Raw genomic sequence first — 23,464 nt, 5'->3', positions numbered from 1 at the left:
TATGTATAGCCTGTACATCCTTAACTGTCACCCGTGAGCAGCTCGGAACATAAAAACAACCGAGAGAGAACAGAGCTGGCCAAGACATTTTTTCATGTAGTGAACCAAAAATTGCTTATGTCGCAGGAACCTTCGAATCGAATGCGAGGGACAAAGTGCCGAATAATATTTCCCATTAACTGTACACTACAATGGTAGCTGCCATCCACGTTATTAAACCATCTGCCAGAGCAAACATTTCACGCCGGTAATTGTGCTCACCGTCACTCGCAATGCGCGTGCCTTTACACGCAACAATAAATGCTCGCCGACCTCCCCTAACCGTTTAATATTTGTCGCGTGACGCGAACAGCAACGATTCCACGTTCGATAGCGGTCTGTTCTTTTCGAAAACTCCCCGCCGCGAATCGATTTAAAATTCATGAACCGACTAATCGCTTCGAAATATAAATAAATCCATTAAAGAACGAAGTCTGGCTGTCATCCGTTCTGGCTATCCCGAGATAGATAGCATCGGAATTAAAGTGATCTCGTACGAAATCATACAGCTCTCAGCGTTCGATTTGCGATGTCCTCCGCAACAATTTCTCCTCAATGGGAAATTTCACAAGAACCAGATAACCGGTCGGACGCGTCAGTCAATGGCGCGTGCGATATCCGTCGGAAATTCCGGATAACTCTGTCGGCGAGCAGATCGCGATATCGTCGCTGCGCGTGCACGCAGCAGTCGAAATTCGACCTGTATCTGGCTCCTCTGCCCGCCCGGGACGCGAAGTGCCTATCGAGGCTGATTTTTCGCGACCCACAATCGGCTCTGGCTGTCATAATTGCGCGTCGTGTCTCGCCGATTGACGCTGATTCCCCTCGTATCGCGACGCGACGTTTCGAATTCGCTCGAACGTCATTAATAGGATTTCGACGCGGCGAGGTTCGCACCATTCGAGGACAATGATGGTTACGGTTACGATAACGGTCAACGATAGCCGAGCTCCATTTTTGCAGAGCCAACGGCTAATGCGCCGCACGTAGTCATGAAAGATGACCCCCTGCGTTGGCAGTTCAATTGGAAAACGGGATATTATATGTTTCCAAGCTGATAGCCTTTTTTTTCTATTAATTGAATACGGACGAAAGAATAATAGAATTCCTTTTGCCGTCACGCTACATTTAATATGTTACGACTCAAAGGCGAAGAAGAAACGCGGGGAGACAAGGAAGAAGGCCAGGGCCATTTAACAGCCTCTGCCTTCGTGTAAACTGCTTTCAACGGAAGCTTTAAACTTGTCTCTTTGTCTTACCAGCCGAAACTGTCTCAAAGTTCCATCCTCTTTCCCTTCAAACCCAATTACATCGCTCCGTGTGAGAGAGGCCTGGAACTCAGCCTGGTTCTCCTATTTCGAAACTTGGCGAAAACGGTCGGACGTGCAAAACAGGAAACAAACAACACCCCTCGTGTCCTGTGTCGAGCCGCGACAGGCGTACAAAAACAGTGTCGATATACGGGGATTCGGTTTTTATCTGCCTTCACGGATCGAAGTTCGATTTCAAAGAACGGGGTAACAGATGAAATCCGAGAACAAACCGTAAATTACTCCTCTGACGGCGTAATATCTAGCCAGCAGTCGATTTCATTGAATACGTCCCGAAGTGGTGTTCGCGAATGACCCAAGCGCGCGACAAAATCCCAATGATTCTGCCAGTTCTATTTCGCTAACCCAAATATGATCGTCGTACACTGCAGACAGTAATTACAGAAGCAAACGCTGTTAATGTAATTGAATTTGTGCCAGAATTTATAATTTCCGAGGGAATTTACATTACGTCATCTGTACATTTATACAACAATGAAATTCGCTGATTGCTTTCACAGTTACACGATGTATCACTCGTCTCTATGTGCAACGTCACAGCGTATTGCTCTCAATAACGTTTTCGCGAAACTATAGCGCGAGTAATGTGTCTCGTCGAGGCAAGCTGACCCCGGCACAGTAGTCGCTGAAAATCGATCATTCGCGGGCCGGTAAATTCGGCGCGCAGTTGCGTTCTATTGCGCACGGTCACGTAAACGTGTACAAATAAGTAGCCTCGCTACCGTGACAAATCACAGAGGGAATTCGCGTATATGGAAACTAAGACGAATTTTCCATGGGGAAGCCGAAGCTTACAGAACCGTTCCGCAGCCGGCTGCAATCGAAACTTGGAACCCGACCGACGATATAATATCCGCAACGCGGCTCGACAGTTTCCCTAGTTCGAACACGGTTTTCAAAAGTTTTCGTCGGCGGTTGTCAACGCGTTACGAAATTCCTCGAGTTTGATCCCCGACCCAAGGGGAGGAACTTCCACTTGACAAACGACAGGAATTTCTTCAGAACAATTTTCCACGTCGTATAGAAAACGTTTTAATGTCGGAAAAAATATATGCTTCTTTATAAAGATCTATTTTTCACCCGACCACCGATGATCCGATTTGTTCATTAAAATTGTCAGTGACGAACTTGTCTAAACAACGGATACAACGTCAGAGTTCAAGAGATCAAGGGAATAGAGAATAGACTGTCTAAAAGAGAACGGAAGGGAAATGGAATCCTAATCCCCTCGTCACTTGTTTCATGAATTTTGAATTAACGTCCGCGTTAAATGGATAGTGTATCTACCTAGTCGCCGGGAAAAAGCGTCCGAGGTCTTTTTGCACTGTTTGGTAATTCGCACGAAGCACGATGACCAGAAACTTCGGGGGATGGATTAAATATTTAATACACGGGTTGGAACATGCACAGAGCGAATGGTAGGAATGGACTGATCATTTATTTGTAGAGGAAACAGCTCGTGCATCCGGATCGAAGTAAATCGTTTCCTCGAATGCAATAGAAAACAGGATTCGGCCAATTCTTGATTAGTTTCGTCTTATTAGTACTTCTCTAGTGGCATTGATAATGTATAGACATCCTGAGAAACAGCACGTTCTACAGAAGAAGTTATCAAGTCTTCAGAAAAAATCTAACAGGATTTAATCAAGATTTATTGTAAGTTTATCAAATTCTTGTAGGATCGTCCCTATGCAATTTCCTTTGAATTCCACTCGTTTATAAATAATTGACGATGAACGAACTAATTAATCGATTAGTCCTGAATTATTCGAGATAAAAAATAAAAAATAATTATTAGATATATATAGATCCATCCACGGTCTTTAAAGACAATGTGTCATGTCTTTGCGATATTCGTTTACTCAAATAATCGTCGTGTACAAGACACGAAATTCGCAAGGTGAATTAAATCTGGCAGACAAATACCGAAAGTGACATGGTGGCGGTGTTGGGAACGCGTAATGAACTAAACTGCGAGTTCAGAATACTGCTCAGAATTTCTTCAGCAATTAGTTTCTATTTTAGCCTGACGTGAAAGACGTGCAACGTCTCTGTCCACTTTTAGTTCCCGTTTCGGAACTACGCGAGATCGTTCAACAATTTCTGAAGGAAATTACACTGACGAGGATTAGGAAAGATGTTCCAGCGTCAATAAATTTTTAATACCTGATACAAAATTCATCAGCCACCCTGTCTGTAGTGATCTTTAGAATATTAAAGAAAACGGTTTAGACACGGGAGGGTAAGACACGCCGGCTCCCTTCATTCACGGTTTCGCCTGGTAATATTCACGTAATTTCTAGAGCGGTTAGAGTTTGCTGAAACAATTAAGACGAGTTTATGCTAGCTCCTAGTCCTTCACGTTGCGTGTGTGTTGTTATTAATCTAGCAGCGGTACGGTTAATTTTCCATGACACGCGTATCTTTCGGTTTACGACGTATTAAAGTACACAACAAATTTTAGCCCGAGATATGTTAGAGTACAATTTTCACGAAACATTTCGCGAACGACTTTACACAATCTACTCCGTGCAGTTTATTTATTTCTGCATAAATCCACGACGTCTATGCACGTATCAATTCAATTTGTATTCCATTTCTGAATTTGATAAGAGTTTTAAAACTTGATACCGTAAGAACTGTAATAGAAGATTGCGCTGGAAAGCTTGAATGAAGGTGATTGGTCACGAATTTTTCTTTACTAGTTCTAACATTATTGTTATTATTTTTGCGCAGGAAGTAAAAAGTTAGAAAAAATCGTAGAAACGTTAAATTGATTGTCTGAATTTGATAATTGTATCCATCGGATTGTATCGTAACCAGGCTTTCACGGTAATGCGCGGGTTGAATCGCGAGCAGTGGAGTAACTCGTTAAAGGTCAGCCGCAACGGAGTTAGCGGTGTGTATGTACATAGAATGGAAGTATGTTGGTTATATGAACCCGGGAGCATCCTAGTTCGGGTTTGTTACCATTTTTACATGCATTACACGCCCTTAAAATTTCCGCAACATGCCTACACAAAACGCATCTTTACCATTTTTAACGAACTTCACGGATCTGGACATTCAAGTGCACAAAATATAATATGAAGATTAAATGTCATCAAATAATTTGGAGACGAACTATAGAAAATAAAACAACAATTTTACCGGGAGTAAATGAAAGGGACTGTGATGAATGGAGTGAGAGTCTATAAAACTGCTACTTATCAGCGGGAATAAAAGTGATACGACGTTTTCGATAGAGTCTCGGTGATGGGAAACAATTAAACTTTAATCGATGTTCTGAATCCCACGAGAGTTCGCGAAACGTAAAATAAATTCCAACGTTTGATACCCCGTCTACTTGAGGTCGGTTTTCACCAACGTTCAAATAAATCCTCAGCGAAGAAACCTCCTCGGACGCAAACGAGACCGTGTTTGCGCTTCAATCCGGAATGTTAACCCTTCGTTAACGAACGAAACGATAATTCCTCTCTAAACATTAATTGCAGTTAGCCGCCTAAGGAAAACACGGGTGACTATTTTTCGAATAAAGCGTCTCGTGCATTCTTAAACGCAATTTTAAGAGTGTTTCCCCTTTTGAGTCAACGTCCACGAGGAAGCAACTCGGAGGAGATTTATTCGCCTGTAGGGGAATTCGTTCGGTGTCTTCCTAATGGAAAAGTTAGCGTCCGGGGGTTGTCAATAAAGTATACGGATTCACTTCGATCAAAGAGCGGTAACTTTCCATAATTACCAAGCTCGCACTCGAGGAGAGCGCCCATGTTGGAATAATCCTGTTGTGCCACGCACAGGCACACACAACAGTTTCGCTTGGTAAATGTTTCTTTGTAAAGTGGAACTTGTGCAGGGATTATCGATTCCCTCGACCATCTAGGTCTCTGTTTTTTCTTCGACAAAACATTAACGAATTGCAAGGGAATTTCGCAATGCTCTTTCTCGAACAACAGAAATGCCGCAAGGAAATCCACGATAAGCGATCGAAGCTTTCATCAGTTTTACGGCCTTTCGATTAAAATAAATAATCAATTTGTTCCAATAGTGAACAAGCAGTAATAATAGAAGGAATAAGTATCGAAATATATTTGAACATTTAAAAATATAGCGAGAAATTGTGTATCATCTAAAGGCCGTTACGTATAACGTTTGCAAACAAACTGCGTCAGAAATGGTACCACATTAACTGTGCAACACTTTTCCCGTCTCGTTACAACGCGATCGTCCTGCCCATTTTCGTCCCCTGTCCCCTCCCCTCAGTCCGGTCCGCGTCCCATACCATTCCCTGGACACACGTACACACACATCGTTGCCCGCAATTTTACTCGGGAATCAACCCTCCCTCCTCTGCACACACTCACCCCCTGAACGGAGAGTCCCGGTTGTTACCGCCAATTCGCATTATCCAATTTTTCGTGTGTCACGTACCGTGTCCCCGATTCGGTAGGTCACTTTCTCGCTGCAATTACACAGCGGGTTCGCTATTTTCAGCGTCGATGTTTGCAGGACGCGTCGATTTTCACCCAACCCCCGTACCCACCCACCCCATTTCCCAGCCCTCGTCTGGGCCACAGCTTGCTCTATCTTTCTCTATCTACCTTTCTCTCTCTCTCTCTCACACACACTCTCACAAACACACACCTTTCATTACCTCCTTCCATCCCGGAATACTCTCCCTCTTTCTTTCATATGTATCCTTTTTCTACTTCTCTTTGTACCCCTTTACACGCTTTCTGATTATCTCTTTTCCTCCTTCTTTAACTCCATCTTCGTCGCGCTATCGTCACCCGTTCCTTTGATAACTTAGTTGTTTTTTCTTCTGCCTTTTATGCTCTACACTCCCCAATTTTCCTCGCCCCGATTGTTTTTTTTTCCCCTCGCCGGTTTTAATCTTTTCATTTTCCGACTTCATTTCGAATCGACAAAAAATTGCTACTGATTTACACTCCTCGGATTCTTTCATCCTCTCGTCAGAGTTCCAACCATCCCACCCTGTTTGATTATGTTTTTTTCATTTTATAGCTTTATTCGTCTATCCGATACTCTTTCGCCCCCCCCCCTCCCACGCCCCTACCATTGTACCGTTACTTCATCCTATTGTCCGAACTCCTCGACACGTCACGAATAAGAGAAAGTGGATGAGAATCGGAATGGAAAGAGGCAGCGACGGAGTGCCCTCAACGAGAGAAAAAAACGCGAGATAACGACTGCGTTCCACCACAATCGCCTTGTCTATCGAGCTTTCCTCTTCTCTGGGCTCTTTGTTGGTCATGTATTTATTCTTTGGAAACAGTGGAAGATTGTTTTATTCCACCCTGTTTTTTCCAATGAGCGGAGAATGAGATGTACCAACTTCGATACAGAAGCGGGGAGAACGTTTCAACGAGATTTCTGCTTCTTGAATTCACGATAATCCACAGGCAAATAATATCGGAATTACATGAAACAATATTTCCATTGTAGTCGAGCCCTTTTTGTAACCCACTTCTTTGCCAGCCCGTGTGCACACAACTTTTTGCCCGGTTATAAAAAGTGTCGGATCTAGTCCCATCCTAATTCCTCTCCAAATATGTACCCGAAGCTTCGCGCTGCTGTTCGGCTTGAACTTCCTGTTTGCACAGGACAGACACTTTGTCTTTACGTCGACGGTGAATTAAATAAATCTGAAATAGTGTGCAAGAGTACACTGTAGTATCCGACCACATAGTTCGTTCCTGCAGAAACTCGCGGACCAAAAAATGTTGGACCGTAGTATACGAGCGACGCGCATCGAGCTCAAGAACGATCGTGTGTTCGCCTCGATCTTCATTCAAGCGAATCGAGATGAAATAATACAATTTCATATCCCACGGTTCTTTTGGTATTGTCGGTTCCTCGCGAAGACTTCAATCTTTTACAGCCTCGAAACCGTGGATTTCTGACCTGCTCGTGACTCTTCTAAAAGTCCGCCGCAGCGGCGTATCGACTTTTTGCCGGGAGAGAAGCAAGAATAACCTCTCCTCTTCTCCCCAGTCGCGAGGAGCGTGGCTGGACCGTCGAACGAAGCGCAGGAGGAATCTCTCCCCGAGACTTTTTCCATTTTCGTAAAGTTTCCCACTCTGACTACGACGTTCCGCGAAATCCGGACGGTCGCTGCACTTCGCTCGAACGGAACAAAAAACGATCGCTCGTTCGGAAACGGAGCAGCCCAGCTAGATTAGATTCATTTCGAACCGGCACTGTACGCTTCCAGTCGAATTAGCGGGACCCGAACCCGAGAACGAAGGTAAATACTGATAGCAGGAAACGGTAACACGCTGCCATTCGGTTCCAAACACTTCTTCCGGAACTACGTGATTACTACTTTTACAGAGTCTTATCTTGTAAACATCTTCGCGAAAAGTAGTACAATTTTTATAGAGAAGTTCGAAGAAAAAAGTTAGAAGAAATTTGTTTTGCGACTTCTAACGTAGATCCGGTCTATTCTACTATTGTCCTTTGGACATTTCACATCGTTCTCAACGTAGTTCCATTGTTCCCCGCGTTGAATGACGTTCGTGAATGGAGGCTCCTTCAGTGGCTGATCCATCATTGACCCACATCACTTGCGGCGAAACAGTAAAGGAACGAACGGGAACACACCGGCAGCGAGCTTCGCGATCGCATCGTGTGCAACGCAACGAAATACGCGAAAAAAAAAGCGGAGGTTGATAAAAACGGAAAACGGAATTTCGTGAGGCTTATTCAATTCGTAGCTTGCGCGCTCGCTATTTACGCGGTCGTAAGTTCATGTGGCTTACCGATAAGTGAAAAACGATGGGGCAGAGAATCGGGTTAATGTGTATTTATGACGAGCAACGCGAGGGTGACTGGGTTTAGGCGAATTTTCCGTTTGACAGGAATATGGGACGGCCATCAATCCAGTGGCAATTTTACTAACGCGCCGCGCCGCGCCAGTGTAATAAAATAATGCGGCAATGAATTTACGGGCGAGAGACAACGTAGCCGATTCCTGCGGAATCCCACAGAACGCGCTACCCTACACCCTTTCGGTTAAACGACCAACCACTCGACAAACCGGTAACAGCGTACAAATTTCGATTAGCACTGCCCGGGTGTATTTGTGCAATTGTTTCACTAAACTACTGTTCTGGCTTCGTTGCATTCGAAATTAGATACTTAGATTTCAGGTATCCATTCACCGTTAGTTGCCTAAACATTTTTTGATCTTATTTAAAAACGATGATTCAGAAATCGATCGTGGATACGAACATGATATTCTTGTCAGTTCTTTTGTGTAACAGTAGAATTACAATAGCGCCGGGCAATTAAAAACAGTTTTTCGCAGAAAAGTTCCCTCTCACGGATCGCTGATCGAACGTGTCGTAAAAATTCATGGACAAAATTTACGAGCGAGGAGCCTTCGAAATTTCCGGCTAACGATCCGCTCCGAGGTGTGCTGGATCGGAAAGCCTCCAGGGGTGGGTGTGGACGAGGGAGCACGAAAGCACGCCAGTTTTATTGGAGACTCGTTTATGAGCCGTTTGCCGGCCGCTCTTTTACGACCTATCGATAAATAAGCGTGTCCGTTCATGCGATAAAAGCCGAACACGCTTGCGTTCGGTTTATGTCGCTAGGAATTAGAGAAACGTAATTGCGAATTCTCGACGGCGAGCCCGTGGCCCCTTGCTCCGTTCCGTCATTCGTTTCGTCGAGTAAATCAGACAGTCCGGTTCGAAAAAGTGTCGATCGCCACTCGTTCAGATTTCCAACGCGTCGTCGATTCAGACAAATTGCAACTGCTTGCTACACGATTCGTTCGAGGTTGTTTCAAACAGGTTGAAAAACGATAATTAAAAATCCATCGCTTGTTACGATGCGTAATTTAGAATTTAGCACTGTTATCTGGTCACTGACAAACAGAATCCATTTATCCTGCTGATAAGTGAAAATTCTTATAGGACGTTGTCTACGAATCGAATAATTTTTTACGAACCCTTTATGTGCAATAAGGAAATTTTCTTTGAACCTAAACGGAATTAACTACGGCAGCCTTGATTTTCGAGAGCATCAAGATCTGTCACGTTGAACCACAATCTCTTCTGCCGTTCGAGTCGGTGGAACCTTCAACGAGGTCTTTACCGTTTCGTTCTGTTCACCTTAAGACTCAAGTCATTCGCACAAAAGGCTAACGAAATTTTCTCGCCCTTCCGGTTCAACCGCAACGCTTTGTAAAATTACTTCGAAATTTAATAACCTTGACCGTAGACGACCAGTAAGCAGCGAATGAGTTGAACAGCCGGCTGAACAATCGGTCATTCTCAACGCGAATAAGCACGACGCGTCGAATCCAAATCGGATTAACCTTTGACATCGAACCGTTTATCAAAACTCGCTCTCTAATCTCGATTCGTTAAGAAGCTCTCGTTTATCCGTCTATCTACACGGTTCTCAAGTTACCAGCTACTTCTCCCTTGATCTCAGCAAATCTTCGCTTTTAAACCACTTTTTTATTTAATGCTGCTGCGATAAAGGCAGCATTAATTAAATTCTGTGCAAGAACTTGAAGAAAGCCTGCGCTACCTCCCACGCCACCCTCTCGCGCAAAGGGATAATCCCCTCGGCGCGTTGCGTTAAAAGGTTTGTGGACCTATCCCCCTCCCCTCCACTCCTCCCTTCCCTCGATAAAAAAGCAAATTACGCGCTTCCACGGTGCCTTCACCTTAGAAACGCGGAAACAAAGCTGACCCCCGTTAAATACATCCCGCCGCCGGGTGCAACTTGTAAGAGGCTTAAAATACGAGAACCGCGTTGTCTGGTCGTCGCCATGCTTTAACGAGAGATATCATAACGAGGAGGCTTGCCGCTGCCAATTACGCTGGTATAATGAGATCGGAAGTGGCCCCCGTCAATTATTAATCCCGTTTCCCTGTCCTCGGGAGCTCTCGAGATGTCTCCCTCTCTCCACCGTCTGTCTCACGAGGCAAACCAGATCCCTTAGACGTTAGGCGCACTCTCTCTCTCTCTCTCTCTCTCTCGCACCCTCGGCCGTCTGATTAAATTAAATCACGCTCATAGCGCGACGGTGCATCCACCGTCGGGCATCCTTTAATCGAATCCACTGGCGTTAATACGCCGGCGAAACTTCTCTAACGAATGAAGAAACTGCTTCGCCAACTCTTGCCCCTATGATAGGCTGCCGTTGGCGTTTCACACCCTCTGCCAAGATATCGCTGTATAATTACTCGAATTACCGTTCCCCTTCCAGAGATCAGCTCAAGCGCTTGCGGGTACGCAAAACAGATTCGCAAGCCGTATTTGGTAATAGTCAAAAATAAGGAAATCGTAATTCTACAAATTTCTTATACATCGTGAATAGACCGAACGAGACACGGAATTTATTATAGTTAAACAAATTCGGTGTTCAGAAAACATACACATAACGCATGCCATTATTTCTGAATCATGTGACATTGCGAAAAACTTCCAATATGATTATAGTGGACGAAAATATACAAAGATTACTCATAAGACTTTTAATTAGGATTTTCTCAAGGAGTAAACCGTAATGTATCGATCTACGATTTTTAGAAACGTAATTAATCATTCCTCCTGGCTAACGCAGATGTAACGCAGCGCGAGCGTAGCGCTGTTGTTTCAATTATCCGGTTTTTCTGTTGGAAGGACGTTATTAATCCTGGGGTGTTGTTCCTCGCGTTACGCGGCAATTCATCAAGTCGCGAGAACCTTCGCCGTATGCTCAACCGTGGAAAAAGAAGCTTTGCCGCGACGCGATGCCGCGGGTGTAATAAACGTAAAAGAAACTGCCAACGCGAACGAACGACAGGAATGAGGTCGCAGGTGGAACTTAGAAGAAAATGCGACGTCATCAAACATGATGTCCAACGACAGAAGAGAATGAGAAGTATGTGTTTTCAATCATTCTTTCATTCGCCCGTCTTCACTTTCTCAATTTTTTCCTCCGCTTTAATGTGTATTCGCTGTTTGTCTAAATATTTCACAGTCGATTACGATCGTGCAATAATTATTTTCTTCGGAAAGGGGAGCGCAATCGTTAGCGTCGTTATGTTCGACAGTTTACGCTCCCCTTCCGAGGATCCTTAAAAAAGCGAATCGATACCCTGAAATTTCCAGCTGCTCGTTACCATCACCCGGGAATATTCGAGCAACTACTCAAAGAGGAAGACGGAGGACTCCCATTTGAAGCTCGTTAAAGATCCTCTCGAAATCTTCGACCGAGCTCTTCGATCCCTCCTAAAGAGAGGAATTCTTGTTTTCTCTTACCGAGCGATCGAAGATATTCCCTCCCAACCCATTCGGTTCCCATAAATTATGAGTTTTCCTCTTGCTTCGCACTGCTGGCCGCACCAAACAATTTTATCGTTCGATCTGTGCTGCACAGAGAAATAAGAATATTCAATCTCGAGCGTCGAAGATTACGGAATACACTTTTAATTCGGCGAGGAAATTATCTACATTTAATCCGGATTAGATTCGATGATTCGTTAGGATGAAGAAACTTCCTCGCGTTACGGTCTAGGCGACGCAAAACCGTACACAGCGAGCTAATCTTTTTGTTTGCCGGGTGTCGTTTTTCCGGGTGCGGAAACAGGGAAATTAGAGTCCGACAAGAAGAGGGGCTCGCGTAATCGCGGCAGCGACGGTCCTTTTCGCGTTTCCCCGATGGTCCTTCGGCGCGCCTCGCAGCAGCTGCTGCTGCTGCTATGCGATAAGAGGATTTCACAATATCGAGTTACGAGCGTGTGCAAAGTCGTTACATCGAGGTCGAGTGTCCCCTTCGAGGGCCCTTTATTCCGCACGAGCACTGCCAGGAGCAGCCACCTTTCGAGACGTTCTCCTCTCTTCTATCTGCTCTCGCCCCCGCGCCTGTTCTCCATCTCTCCTCGCGTGATTCGGGTTCTTCAAAAAACCGAGGGCTCTCTAACGGGGCTTCGACCGATAACGCTACCGCTACCCATTTTGTTTCTTATCCCGCGCTCTTACGCGTGCTACCGAGAATCTATTTATCATTCAACCGAATTCAACTGACAGGATTTTCTGACTCCTCTACAAATCGTCTAACTCCATACAAATATGACAATCTTTTACATCTGTATTACAAATTTCGTTTCCTACAAACTAAACCGTAGGATACTTCCTCAATTTTTGCATTTTTTAATCTTAATAGGTGAAAACAATTTTTAGTAATTAAACGTCGAATAAACGTGAAGGAGTAGAATGGTTGTTTCACGGAGGTCAAAGGTACTTCGTCATGTGGTAGCCTCGCCTTGTACCGCTCGGCAATAATACCGTCTTTACAGGCTTTTCGCAAGGACAGTTCTATTCAAGACCGCGGCAGGAAGTATAGCGAACAGTAATTCAACGTTTATTTGTGGGACTAGCCTTTAACTACCTGGCCCGTGCGCAGCCAGATTTAACCACACAGCGTTCCTCTCTAGCTTGCCATGGAAGCCCCGTGTCTTCTCTGAAATAGGGGCCGCATTACCCTTAATCAACGCAACCGGGTTATCGGTGTTTGCAAAAATTAAACTCGAATTAAATTCCTACCCGCTGTTAAGTAAACGTAATAACAGCAATGGTTGCTCCGTTAAACGGTTAAATTCAGTAATAGATAAATCTGGCCATTAGATTACGCGAAACGGGAAATTCTTGTGTGTACAGATTTTCAGATTTCATTCAGTGGGTCGAGAGTCTAGAAATTCTTGATGTCTAGCCGATACGCTGTTAATGGAAACAGTCAGAAGAGATAAAACACACGGAGGTAAACGTCTGACTAGGCGCAGTCCGATACTACTAGCGCGCGCGGTAATTGGGAAATCGATTTCCCTAGATTCTGTCTTGGAATCTATACAACTATGACTTGAATTTGTTAATTAACTTGTCTAATGGATAGGATCCGGAGGATTAAGGGATAGCATTTGGACCGAGTCCAAGAGATCTACGTGACCAAAATCGCGAAAGCAATCGCTCCGAAATACGTTCCCACCCTCTTCCAACGAGGAACTCATCTCTGATTCGAAAACAGTCTTTGGAACAAACAAACGAGATCGTTTAGACCTACAAATGATTGGATCATTTTATTGAAAACGTTTCACTAGAGAAAAATATATAATTATTTGCTCGCTTCTAAATCGAAGGCGTGTAGAGAATAATTACAGATAAGAAGAGTGGAATATAAATGCATATTGGCACGATCGAGAGCGTAGCCGCGAGGGGCAAACACCGCGGTCTTATCTGAGAACGAGCAGACGATGTGCGTTATCGAATCGTTCTCGCTCGAACGAGAAATCGAGGGCTTGGGAGCTGACAGATCGGGCGGTGATAAGAGGGTTGCCATCGTTTGACCGATTGTGCTCCGATGGAACCGTGCGGAAAATGGGAAACAAATTGAGAATAAAATGGAACTCCTTCTTGTATCGCTGCTAATATCATTCCCCTCATATCGTGCCCATGATTCGATCAATCCCAATCGAATTCCACATTGTCCGGGCAAGTAATAAAGATAAATTCACTAGATAAATTTGCTTTTTTTTTAAAATATTTCGTCGAAGCTTTGATTACGGCAATTTGTTATTTTATTGCGAATCTGGCTTTGAAAATTTTTGAAAATTGAAGCGTAGCTTCGTTATCAATCCGGCGGATCGCCACCGGCAAACATTCGACGGTCATCAGTCGTATTTGTAAAACATTCGCATCAGCGGTGACCGACTGGTGAGCGTAACGAACGGCCCGAAGCTAGCAGCATTGGTGTATTAGTTGCCACAAAAATATGCAATTTTACGGTTGTACAAAGTTTCGCGTCGGGTAATATTCATCGCGGTGCTCGTTCGGGTTGTGGCCGAGAAAGCGTGTCGTGTCGCGTCACGTCGCGTCGCTCGCAATGCAAAATAGGTACTCGCAAATCGCTAACAGAGAGACGTGAATTACCTATGCAGTTAACTAGAACAATTCATCGGCCTGCGACGACAACTGTGTAATGACCGTCGACGAAGTTCGAAATTCTTTTTGCCTCTACAATTGTTTACGGTTAAATTATATTCGAAACGATGTTCGTTTAACGAGAACGAATAAAGATCGATGTATTATTCGATTAACTGCGCTCGTCGTCTGTGGAAAATAAAACCGGCGCGTTGATTTCACCGCTCCGTAAAATAAAACCGTTTCGTGAAATTTCGCGCGAATGACGCCCGACCCGCGCGCCGGTGGGAATACAATCTCGCGAGATTTAACGGTGATCGGCGTATAATGGCCGCAGGAAAGTGGGGACAGAAGGAGGGGTGAAAAACAAAAAATGGGGAGCGATGAATAGGGAAACCGGTTTAAATGACGAGAGTCGCGACGCTCTAGGCATAGGACCTGCTCTCGAATTTGACGAAAATGGATACAGAAATCCGCAGGGAGGGCCGGTGACAAAGCTTCGATTGAAACCGACATTCGCCTCGTTTTCCATTTTCCTAGTTTGCACCGGGGGATCGTTCATTCCAACGTCGATGCGCTAAACGTCGCGTCTCACCGTTTTTTGTGCATTTTTTTGCTCAACCTCCTAATGCCACCCCTTAGCTTCATGGCCTAATTATTTGCCACTCACGAATATAACCCCGAACGAACTTCCGAGTTTCCTATTATTTAGGTACTCAACGACTCAAAATGGATGCGAGACCCAAATACGTGCTTCCCGTGAACTTCAAAGTTGCCAGATGTAAGAGCAATAAGAATTGATTGCCGACCGTTTCATTAGTATGTACGCACACCGATTAACATCGTCATTTTATTTTGCCAGTTTTATAGAAATTCGTTTCGTACGATTTCGACATCTGGATGAAAATTTGGAAAAATTTTCGCGTCGCGCAAAATGTCCGAGATTTCCATTTTATTTTCGCGATTGGGAAATTTCGTTTTCGCAGAACGATTGGATAAACGCGTGCGTGTACCGCGTTCCAATGACCCTGCCAAATATTCAAACTATCTGTCAAAGGTGCTCTCGCCGGAAATCGGCGACGAACAGCGAAACGGTTTAAAAATGATACATGAAATACATGCATAATTTGGGGACTCGATATCCAAAGAGTAACGACGCGTAAGCTTAATTTCACCCTTTGTCTTCCGCCGGTTCCGGTTGCCGCATGAGTTGCTCTTTTGAGACAGAGCTCATCCAAATTAGAAGCGGCACATCACTCGAGGGACACATTGCCCGCTAAGCGTAATGAAATTGTTCCGTTTGTTGGTCCAATTGCGCATTTTTCGCGCAACGCGAGCGGGAGAGTGGCAATATTAAATTTATTTTTTTTTCTCTCGCCTAAAATAAATATCTAGCTTTTTCCTTTTGTTTACCCGCTTCGCTTCGGGATTTTCGAAATGAATCACCACGGAATCGATTGAAGTCCCTCATTTATTTTAATTAAATCAATTGTTATTCGTGGGAGTCAGAAACGAAATATGAACAGTCTGAACTTTAATAATTAAAAAGTATGTGCCAACATGCATCTATAAACTGTCTACTTGATTTGCCAATTAACCCTTCAATAAATGAATAGATCCATCGATACTCTTAATCGCATTCCGTCAGACACGAGCATTATCGCGTCCAATAAGAAACGGAGTTAAAAGTTTCACGGAAACTCGCGTTAATCGATACCGGCTATACCCGGGGAATTTCGCGATGAACACAAAAGCTCGCCTCGCTCGACAATTTTCTCATCGTTTCGAGGAATTAATTTCATCGAGATGGAAAAAGCTCGGTTCGGGAATCTCCCATTCCCGCGTCTATCAGGCTCGTTCTCCGGGACGAACACTCGAGGGACGTCGCGCGTCAATTAATCCTCGAAACTGTTCGGAGCGTTCTCTCGCGTGGTGGAACGTTTCCACGAGGGGAAACTGTGTGTCTGTGTGCGTACACATTTTTTCCCCTCTCCCTCTCTCTTTATGCCCCGGACGTAAAAAAAGGAAAGAAAACGAGGGACGGCGTCGACACGAGTCGGTTGGCCTCACGCGACGTTGAATCCTGATGGACTAATTCCCGAAATGGCGGCGCGATTACGCGAGCAAAGCCGCGTAATAGCCGGGTGCGCGTTGTACGCGTTTGCGAAATCGAGCGTGACTTTTTCGACGTTGCTCGATTTACCGCCGGTTCGTGTCTTCATTTCCATTGAGGAAAGCTCGAAGAAAGCGCGCCGGGTACAATAGGCGGAACCGGTGATACCGATACACAAAGAGAACCCGGGCAAAACTCCGGCCAGTTTTCTTTATGTCCCCAACACACGGCAGGATGCATTCTATCGGGTCTGTAGATATAACGCGTATTAATCGTTTTCGCCGTCTCGATATTCAATTCTTCTCCTACAGCCAAGAGAAATACTTCTACTACTGCACGTCCTTTCAACAACGATATTATATTTTTGCAATCAACCTATACAGGGATGATGGAATGATATGAAAGTATTCTGTTCAAGTCATAACGCAGCACAACTGTATGGAATAAAATAAGACGGTATAGAAGTTCGCTATCGAGAGTGATGTCTGACCAAGGAGTAACTTATTCTACTCGATATCAGTCGGATATAGATTTTCAAGTTGATTCAGCGTAAACTTTTCTAACTTATCTAAAAGCATTCTCTTTCTTTCTTATGCGGCCAGTTAATAAACGTCCATCTTGCAGAAAAGAAAGTCGGTGACCTAACTTTAAATTAACAAAAGAGTATCTAGAAAACCGAGGGCGAGAGAGATATCCCTAAAGCCGGTGGAGTACGTTCTCTATCATCGTCAGTCACGGGAGAAAACCGCAGCGTGAAGAATTTCAGAAAAACGTTGGCCAACTTTTCCACATCGGATTACCAACGTTGCGAAATGGAATAACTTTTTCCTCCCCTCGTTGTTAAGCCGTTATCGTTCGTCTCTTTTATCGCGGAGTATTTTAAATTACGGTGTTCGCATCAGCCGTAAAACTACAGTCTGCCGAGTCTGCGTTACGAGGGTGGAAGGTTAGCAGAGAGCGCGTTGCAGCCCTCTCGTCGGGGCTCCTGTAATTTCGATGGAAAGAGGACCCACAGAGGAAAAAAGAGAGGGTTGCAACAAACTTCCAACCATCCAGTAATCCGTATCAAGGAGGTGAGCATATGATCAACATATAAAAGAAAACGCACGCAGCAATAAACAAAAATAACGAACCACCCGGTGAGCGAAGAACGCGGATAACGATTCCTTCTTTTCTGTCGAAAATAATCGCGAGACACAGCGGGCTCGCGACGATTCGTGAATATTCCGACGGTAAACGAGAAGCGATAAGAAATTACTATCAGATCGAGGGGCACTTACCCTTGTGCGGTATTAGCGGCCAGGGATGTAACGGGGAGCCGGCAACCAGCCAGACACATGCCAGCAACACTCCGAACATTTTCACCCCCATCCACCCTCGGACAGACGGAAACTTCCCTCCTCTGCTTGTCCTCTCTCCCCCGTCGTTCCTCCTCTTCAACTTCCACGTTCACGTTGCAGCCCGTTGTTCTCTTCTTCTCTTCTTCTAGTCCCCGACCCTAGCTTCCTCCTTCTCGCACACTCCCTCCCTCCTCGTTGCTCTTGCCCGCTCGTCTTCGGGTTCCTTCCAACCCTTTCACTCACGATCGTCCGCAGCCTCTTTCAGATCTCCGAGTCCGACCAAACTCCCTTCGAATACGAGTATGAACACGGCTGGCCGGGCCAGACACGGACGTAGCAGCTCGCGACCGTGCACCGAGTCTCTGACCCACGTTATCAAACTGGTATCATAGTCTCTATAGTTTCGAACCCCTCTCTCGTGGGGTGAGCTCGCGCGATGTGTTACCCTTCCCACTAAAGTCTTCTTAAGCGTCGAACCAAGCCTCGCTTACTAGTGTCCTTAAATCGTTGATCACATCCTTACTGAATTTCGTCGGTGTTTCCGATGATCAGAATTTCATCACTCTTCAGCTTGCACGAATGTTACCGTGAGGGAAAGCGACCGATATCTTCTAGCCGCGTTTTATTTCATCGAATCCGAGCCGTGCATTTTAAAGAATACGCAGTAACCCGGTCGCGTATCTGCTCCCGGATTGGAAATAAATTCCGCTTCGAGGCAGCTTGCAGCGGATAGAATACGGTACACGAGACAGTTTCGGAGTAGCGCATCCTTGCTACGGATCCCCGAACCGATCTCTCAGGCATGGTGATCCGCGGATTCGATATTCGGTTAAAAATCAAATCGACTCGACGTCGATGCATTAGAGATGAAAGCGCGCTGTTTCTAATGAGTAGGTTGGACGGTCCTCAGAATTCCAGATTGCACTACTGCTACTGCCTTATCCTTAACGCTACTTCTACTCGAGTCACGATATTATCATTCCAAATTCCAATCCATCAACATTTCACGACCTCGCTTTGACTTGGAACGTTTCAAACGATGAATCTGCACCGTGCCTCATCGTCTGGCGACATTCCACTCTTCGTTCCATTATCAGAAAATAATCTGAACAGTGCATCCCATTTTCTTTGCCACTTCACCACTCCCGAAGTTTTATCCTCGACTTCTGGCTGCCGCAGCCGAAGCAGGATACATCCAGCTGCATCTCGTCAACGCAGATGTAACACGCAACGAGAAATTGTTGCGATGCTCAGATCTTTATTAAACTTTCCACAGTCCGTGGCGGGGAATCTCCTGATGGTTCCTTTCGTGGGAGGACAGACCGATGTACTCTGTCATCGGACCAGACGAGAGAGGTACCGTCTCTCAAAAGTTGGTAAACTTGCGAATGCAGATCACACGACGCTGGTACCACCGTCCTTCGTCTTGCCGTGAGGGTTCTTAAGGATCGCCAATCGTCCACGACTTTATTAGCAGCGATCTGGAACACGACGCGACAACTCATTGTAAACGTGTCGTAACGGGAGACAAAATTGTTTACACAAAATTCATTAATCTTACGAATTGCTATGCGAGATTTAATTGTGCCACGAAAAACATTTGCAAGTTTATTGAACGGGATCGCCAAACTATTGGAAGCATTTAACGGGAGGTTTGCATTTTAATTGGATGCAAATAAAATTCGTGCCACTAACGAGCGGGGCTTGGCTACTGAAAATGTTTTGCGCCCCTGACTTTCTCCTGACTAGAGCTTTGTTCACTTTGTCACGTGCTTTCGAATGGAAAGCTCGATAGTGAGATACGTGTATAATTTGATTCGTGCCAGAAAACAATGAAAAACATTTCATAATGTTCCACCTTTTGTCCCAGGCTTGAAACTTGCACGAATTAAATGTTCGCGCTAGTTTCCCGTGTCGTTTCGCTTCCTATTTTAACAACGTTACGAATACACCACGCGCGCGGGGTTGAAACGTTATAACACAGTTATTGGAAAATGGAATCATTGTTCAAAAGAATGCATAAACGTTCGTTACATTGGATCGGAACGATCGTTTCCCAATTTACTACAAGCAATCTCAGTTCCATTAATTAGCCGCGCAACTCGCGCTAAATAATTTCATCGCTTACACTTCCTTGCGAATCCTCTATTGTTAGGAGAATCCAATTAAACGAACGATTTATCTTTGTCCAACGAGACAACAGCTACGGCATCCGTACTAATTAATTTATTTGAAAAATATTATTACCGTACATGAAACGCTTTTAAACTCGCAATATTTCATCGTCACGTTCGCTTCCATTCCTCGCGGACTTAAAAATAATACTGACACGGCCGTTTCCATTCGTTTCTTAAAAAATCGGTAGAGACGTTTCGAGAATTTTCATAGAAAGTTCGTCCGAGCATAATCGTTCGCAGCTACGGCAACAACACTGCTTTCGTAGCGATGAAACTCTGTTTGTCCCAGCGAGATAAGAAAACAACGCAAGCCGGTATTGTCATTGATAACAGAACGGCAGGATATCCGTTGTTCGAAACAACAAAGGCAACAAGCGTGAGTAAAAACCGTTTCGGTTTGAAAGGCTGGCTAACGAATCGCGTTAACGAAACAGCGGGGCGAGGTCGTCGGTCCGTCGTCGTCGCGACGGGCAGACACAAAATACGGCATTAATTTGCAGGTCTGCACTACGGATCCGCGGAGGTTGTAACGCTTCATCGTTTTACATTCAAAAGTAACTGAAAGCTCTGATTGCGAGGTGATTTGTACTTCGTGTAAAGCAGTGCTGGCTTTATCGTATTAAACGGTAACAACTACGGCTACAATCGAGAGATACAGTTCGGTTAAGCGAGTTACTGAATTTTAATTGCAAACCTCTATACCTCACCGACCCCCCCCCCCTGCCACCGTCTCTTTCTCTCGCCCTCTCGCGCCGCGTCGAGCCGTTGTTTTCGTTGCCCCTTATCGTGTTTTCACTATTTATCACCTGCCGCACGGAAATCCGCCCGTCCGAGTTTCATCCCGCGTCTTCCTCCAGTCACGCGCCTCTTTGCATACTCGATTCAGGTAGTTACCTACTTGGTCCGGTCAACGGAAACGCAATTAACAAGTTAATTAGCCGTTTCCGATACCCTTTTTCGTCTTGCCGCTTTCCAATTGTCGCTAACAAGCTGAACGCTCTCGAGATTTATCGCTAAAAAGGGGGGAACAAATGGTCTTGCATCTCCCGCTTTGTTAACTAACTTCGCTTATTCTTCTAATTACCATTGCGAAACTCGACTTTCTAACTTAGTAATCCCTTTTCTCCGTCATCGAATTACCTAACAATTCCATTTTTCCTTCATCCCTTCGAAATTCCCCACTCAATAAACCAATAATGTTCTCGGTACAAGAGCTAAGCTGTAACGCGGAAAAGACGCATGTAAAAGATTTCGAGCGAAATCCTATCCTGCGGTTTGCACGAAATCAACCGTTCTCTATTCATGCGGCATATTTAAATCTACGAAGCAGTGAAAGCGTGGTGCGTCTTTTCACGTCGGTGACCATTTCACTCGGTTGAAAGCTCTGTCGCGGCGTCGATCGCGATAAAGGAAGCGCTCAATGAGAAGCGCGAGGCCGAAAGCGAAGGCGAAGGCGAAGGCAAGCGTGACAATAAGAACGCCTTTCACGCGGTTCACTTTACCGGACACACCACTTGCCGGTTCACGGTTTCTTTTATACGGACCACATCAACGCCGGCACAGACTCAATGCGAGTGCGCCCCGCTACCCGGCCGCTCGTAAAATCTCGCGCATGTCGAACAAATGGCGTTGATTTTATTGCCGCGCATCCGTAAACGCGTAAAGAAAGTGAATTTTGTTCTCAGAAAATTTTAAAAATATCCGTAGCTGCAATCGCTCACCGATGTCGCGAAACTCGAAAACTGAAAATCAAGTATGGATACTTGAAACGATGCAGCTCTCTACGTTATGCAAATTTTCATGTAAATTTGATAGCAAATCAGGTGAAATTTTGTAATATGTATGAGGAAAGCATGCTAATTACATGAATGAATTGCAGATAAGTAGATATGTTTTATCTTAGTGTCGTAGCACTCCGCGGGGCCTTTCAATGCTGACACACGCATCGAGATGAGCTCGCGTAATTAGAGCACGTTTTCCTCCAAGCGCAAACACGTTCTCTCATTATAACCGATAGAGGATTTTATAAATTCTCCGCGTAATGAGTTCCGCACCGCCTCTGTAATCCTCGTCGGGTATTGCCGTTGCTGCTCGTATTCTACGTGGAAAATTAGGACATATTTGCGTGCGATGCTGCGCGGTAATACATCTAATGAAGCTATCTTTACAAAACGAATTACTCCTCTCTAATTTTTTTATTCAAAAAAAGAAACGGGCAACGTACGCCACCGCCTCTCGAAAAATGCGTCGCGTTCATGTTTAATAATTTCCGCAACCGACCTCTCCATCACAAATTAATTTCAAAACCTTTCGCATACCTGGACGGTGCATTTTTTTAAATCCTTATTTTATCATTTTTTTAAGGATACATACATCTGACTAGTTGGATTATTACAATATAGACAGACAGATACGCGTCGTCATTATAATTGGTGGAATTTGGTGGAAAAAGTTGTCCTGTCTATGTTGGATTAAAATCCAATGAATTAGGTGTACATTGTATGATAAAACCAAATACTCTGTCAAACTGATGTAGAAACTAGTTACATTATCTCGAATTTTCGTATGGACTCGTGATATGTACAGAACTTTGATACACGTGATACTTTCGCAGAGGTGGCCCTATCATTATCCACGTTCGTATGTGGGTAATTGTAATTCTCGCGTGTCATGTTAAAGGGTTTGGGGAAATACCGTTTATCTATGAAATGTTATCCGGCGGCGGACAAAGGCTTGAAAATTGTTGCTGCGTGAACTTTGATCATAGTTACGATACGAGCTCGGAAAACGGCGTTTTACGTCAAAAATTTCAGAAAGATTCAAGCCTCGCGATATTTAATTTTATCAAAACGTAGAATAATTTTCGAGCACAAAGAAATTCTTGTTACAGAATTTCATAATTCTCTGGTATTATTGAATATTAAAATAAAGTGATAAAAGGAAGAGTCACCTTCTTAATTTCACTAACCCATGATTCCACGAGTATGTATCTTGTTACTATCGGCTTTTGCGCTTTCTGTTTGTCGGAACCAACCCCCGGATTCGTTCCCGTCGGATTCCGTGAAAGACCGAGCTTACGGAAAGCTAAACGCGGCTTAATTTAATCTCGCACGTGCACGTGCATCAGATTAGGCCCCGTGTGCGTGTACTTTCTTACGTGGGGTTGCTAGGTGGAATCGCTGCTCGCGTCGCCACGTATTGACGACCGATAAATTAACTGCATGAAATTTCTGCGAAATCTTGTGTTATAGAATACAAGTTACGATAATTAATTTGATGCATTTGATTCAGTATCGAGGAACGCGTTCCTTGGATAGGTAAAGATGAAATAGAAAAATGATGTTATCTTTTGTTCAATAATATATCAATTAAATGCGTGAACTTCTCTTAAGGATGTGTTGGCTATACAATTAATCCCAAAAGTTTATGTACCTTAGAAAAACGCATTTCCTAAACATTTTTCTTCTAACTCAAGTATTTAACGAGTTAAGTATGATTATTTGGCATTTTATTGATGTTGACAAA

The 23,464-nt window shown here is 44.4% G+C and overlaps 1 protein-coding gene across 1 annotated transcript in view; it reads right to left on the bottom strand.

Annotated features, from left to right (window-relative positions):
* LOC108628261 (disintegrin and metalloproteinase domain-containing protein 10) overlaps positions 1-23,464 on the bottom strand; it is a 123,339-nt gene that overhangs the window by 91,785 nt on the left and 8,090 nt on the right. Inside the window, exon 4 of the mRNA XM_018030056.2 lies at positions 17,703-19,243. Within this exon, the coding sequence (XP_017885545.1) occupies positions 17,703-17,793 (91 nt within the window). The 5' untranslated portion in view covers positions 17,794-19,243. The remainder of the gene's footprint in view (positions 1-17,702; positions 19,244-23,464) is intronic.

Source organism: Ceratina calcarata, unplaced genomic scaffold (genome assembly GCF_001652005.2).
Source record: "Ceratina calcarata isolate Rehan_Ccalc_2016 unplaced genomic scaffold, ASM165200v1 scaffold514.2, whole genome shotgun sequence".
In the NCBI taxonomy this organism is placed as follows: Eukaryota; Metazoa; Arthropoda; class Insecta; order Hymenoptera; family Apidae; genus Ceratina; species Ceratina calcarata.
This window is presented reverse-complemented; position numbering and strand designations above follow the sequence as displayed.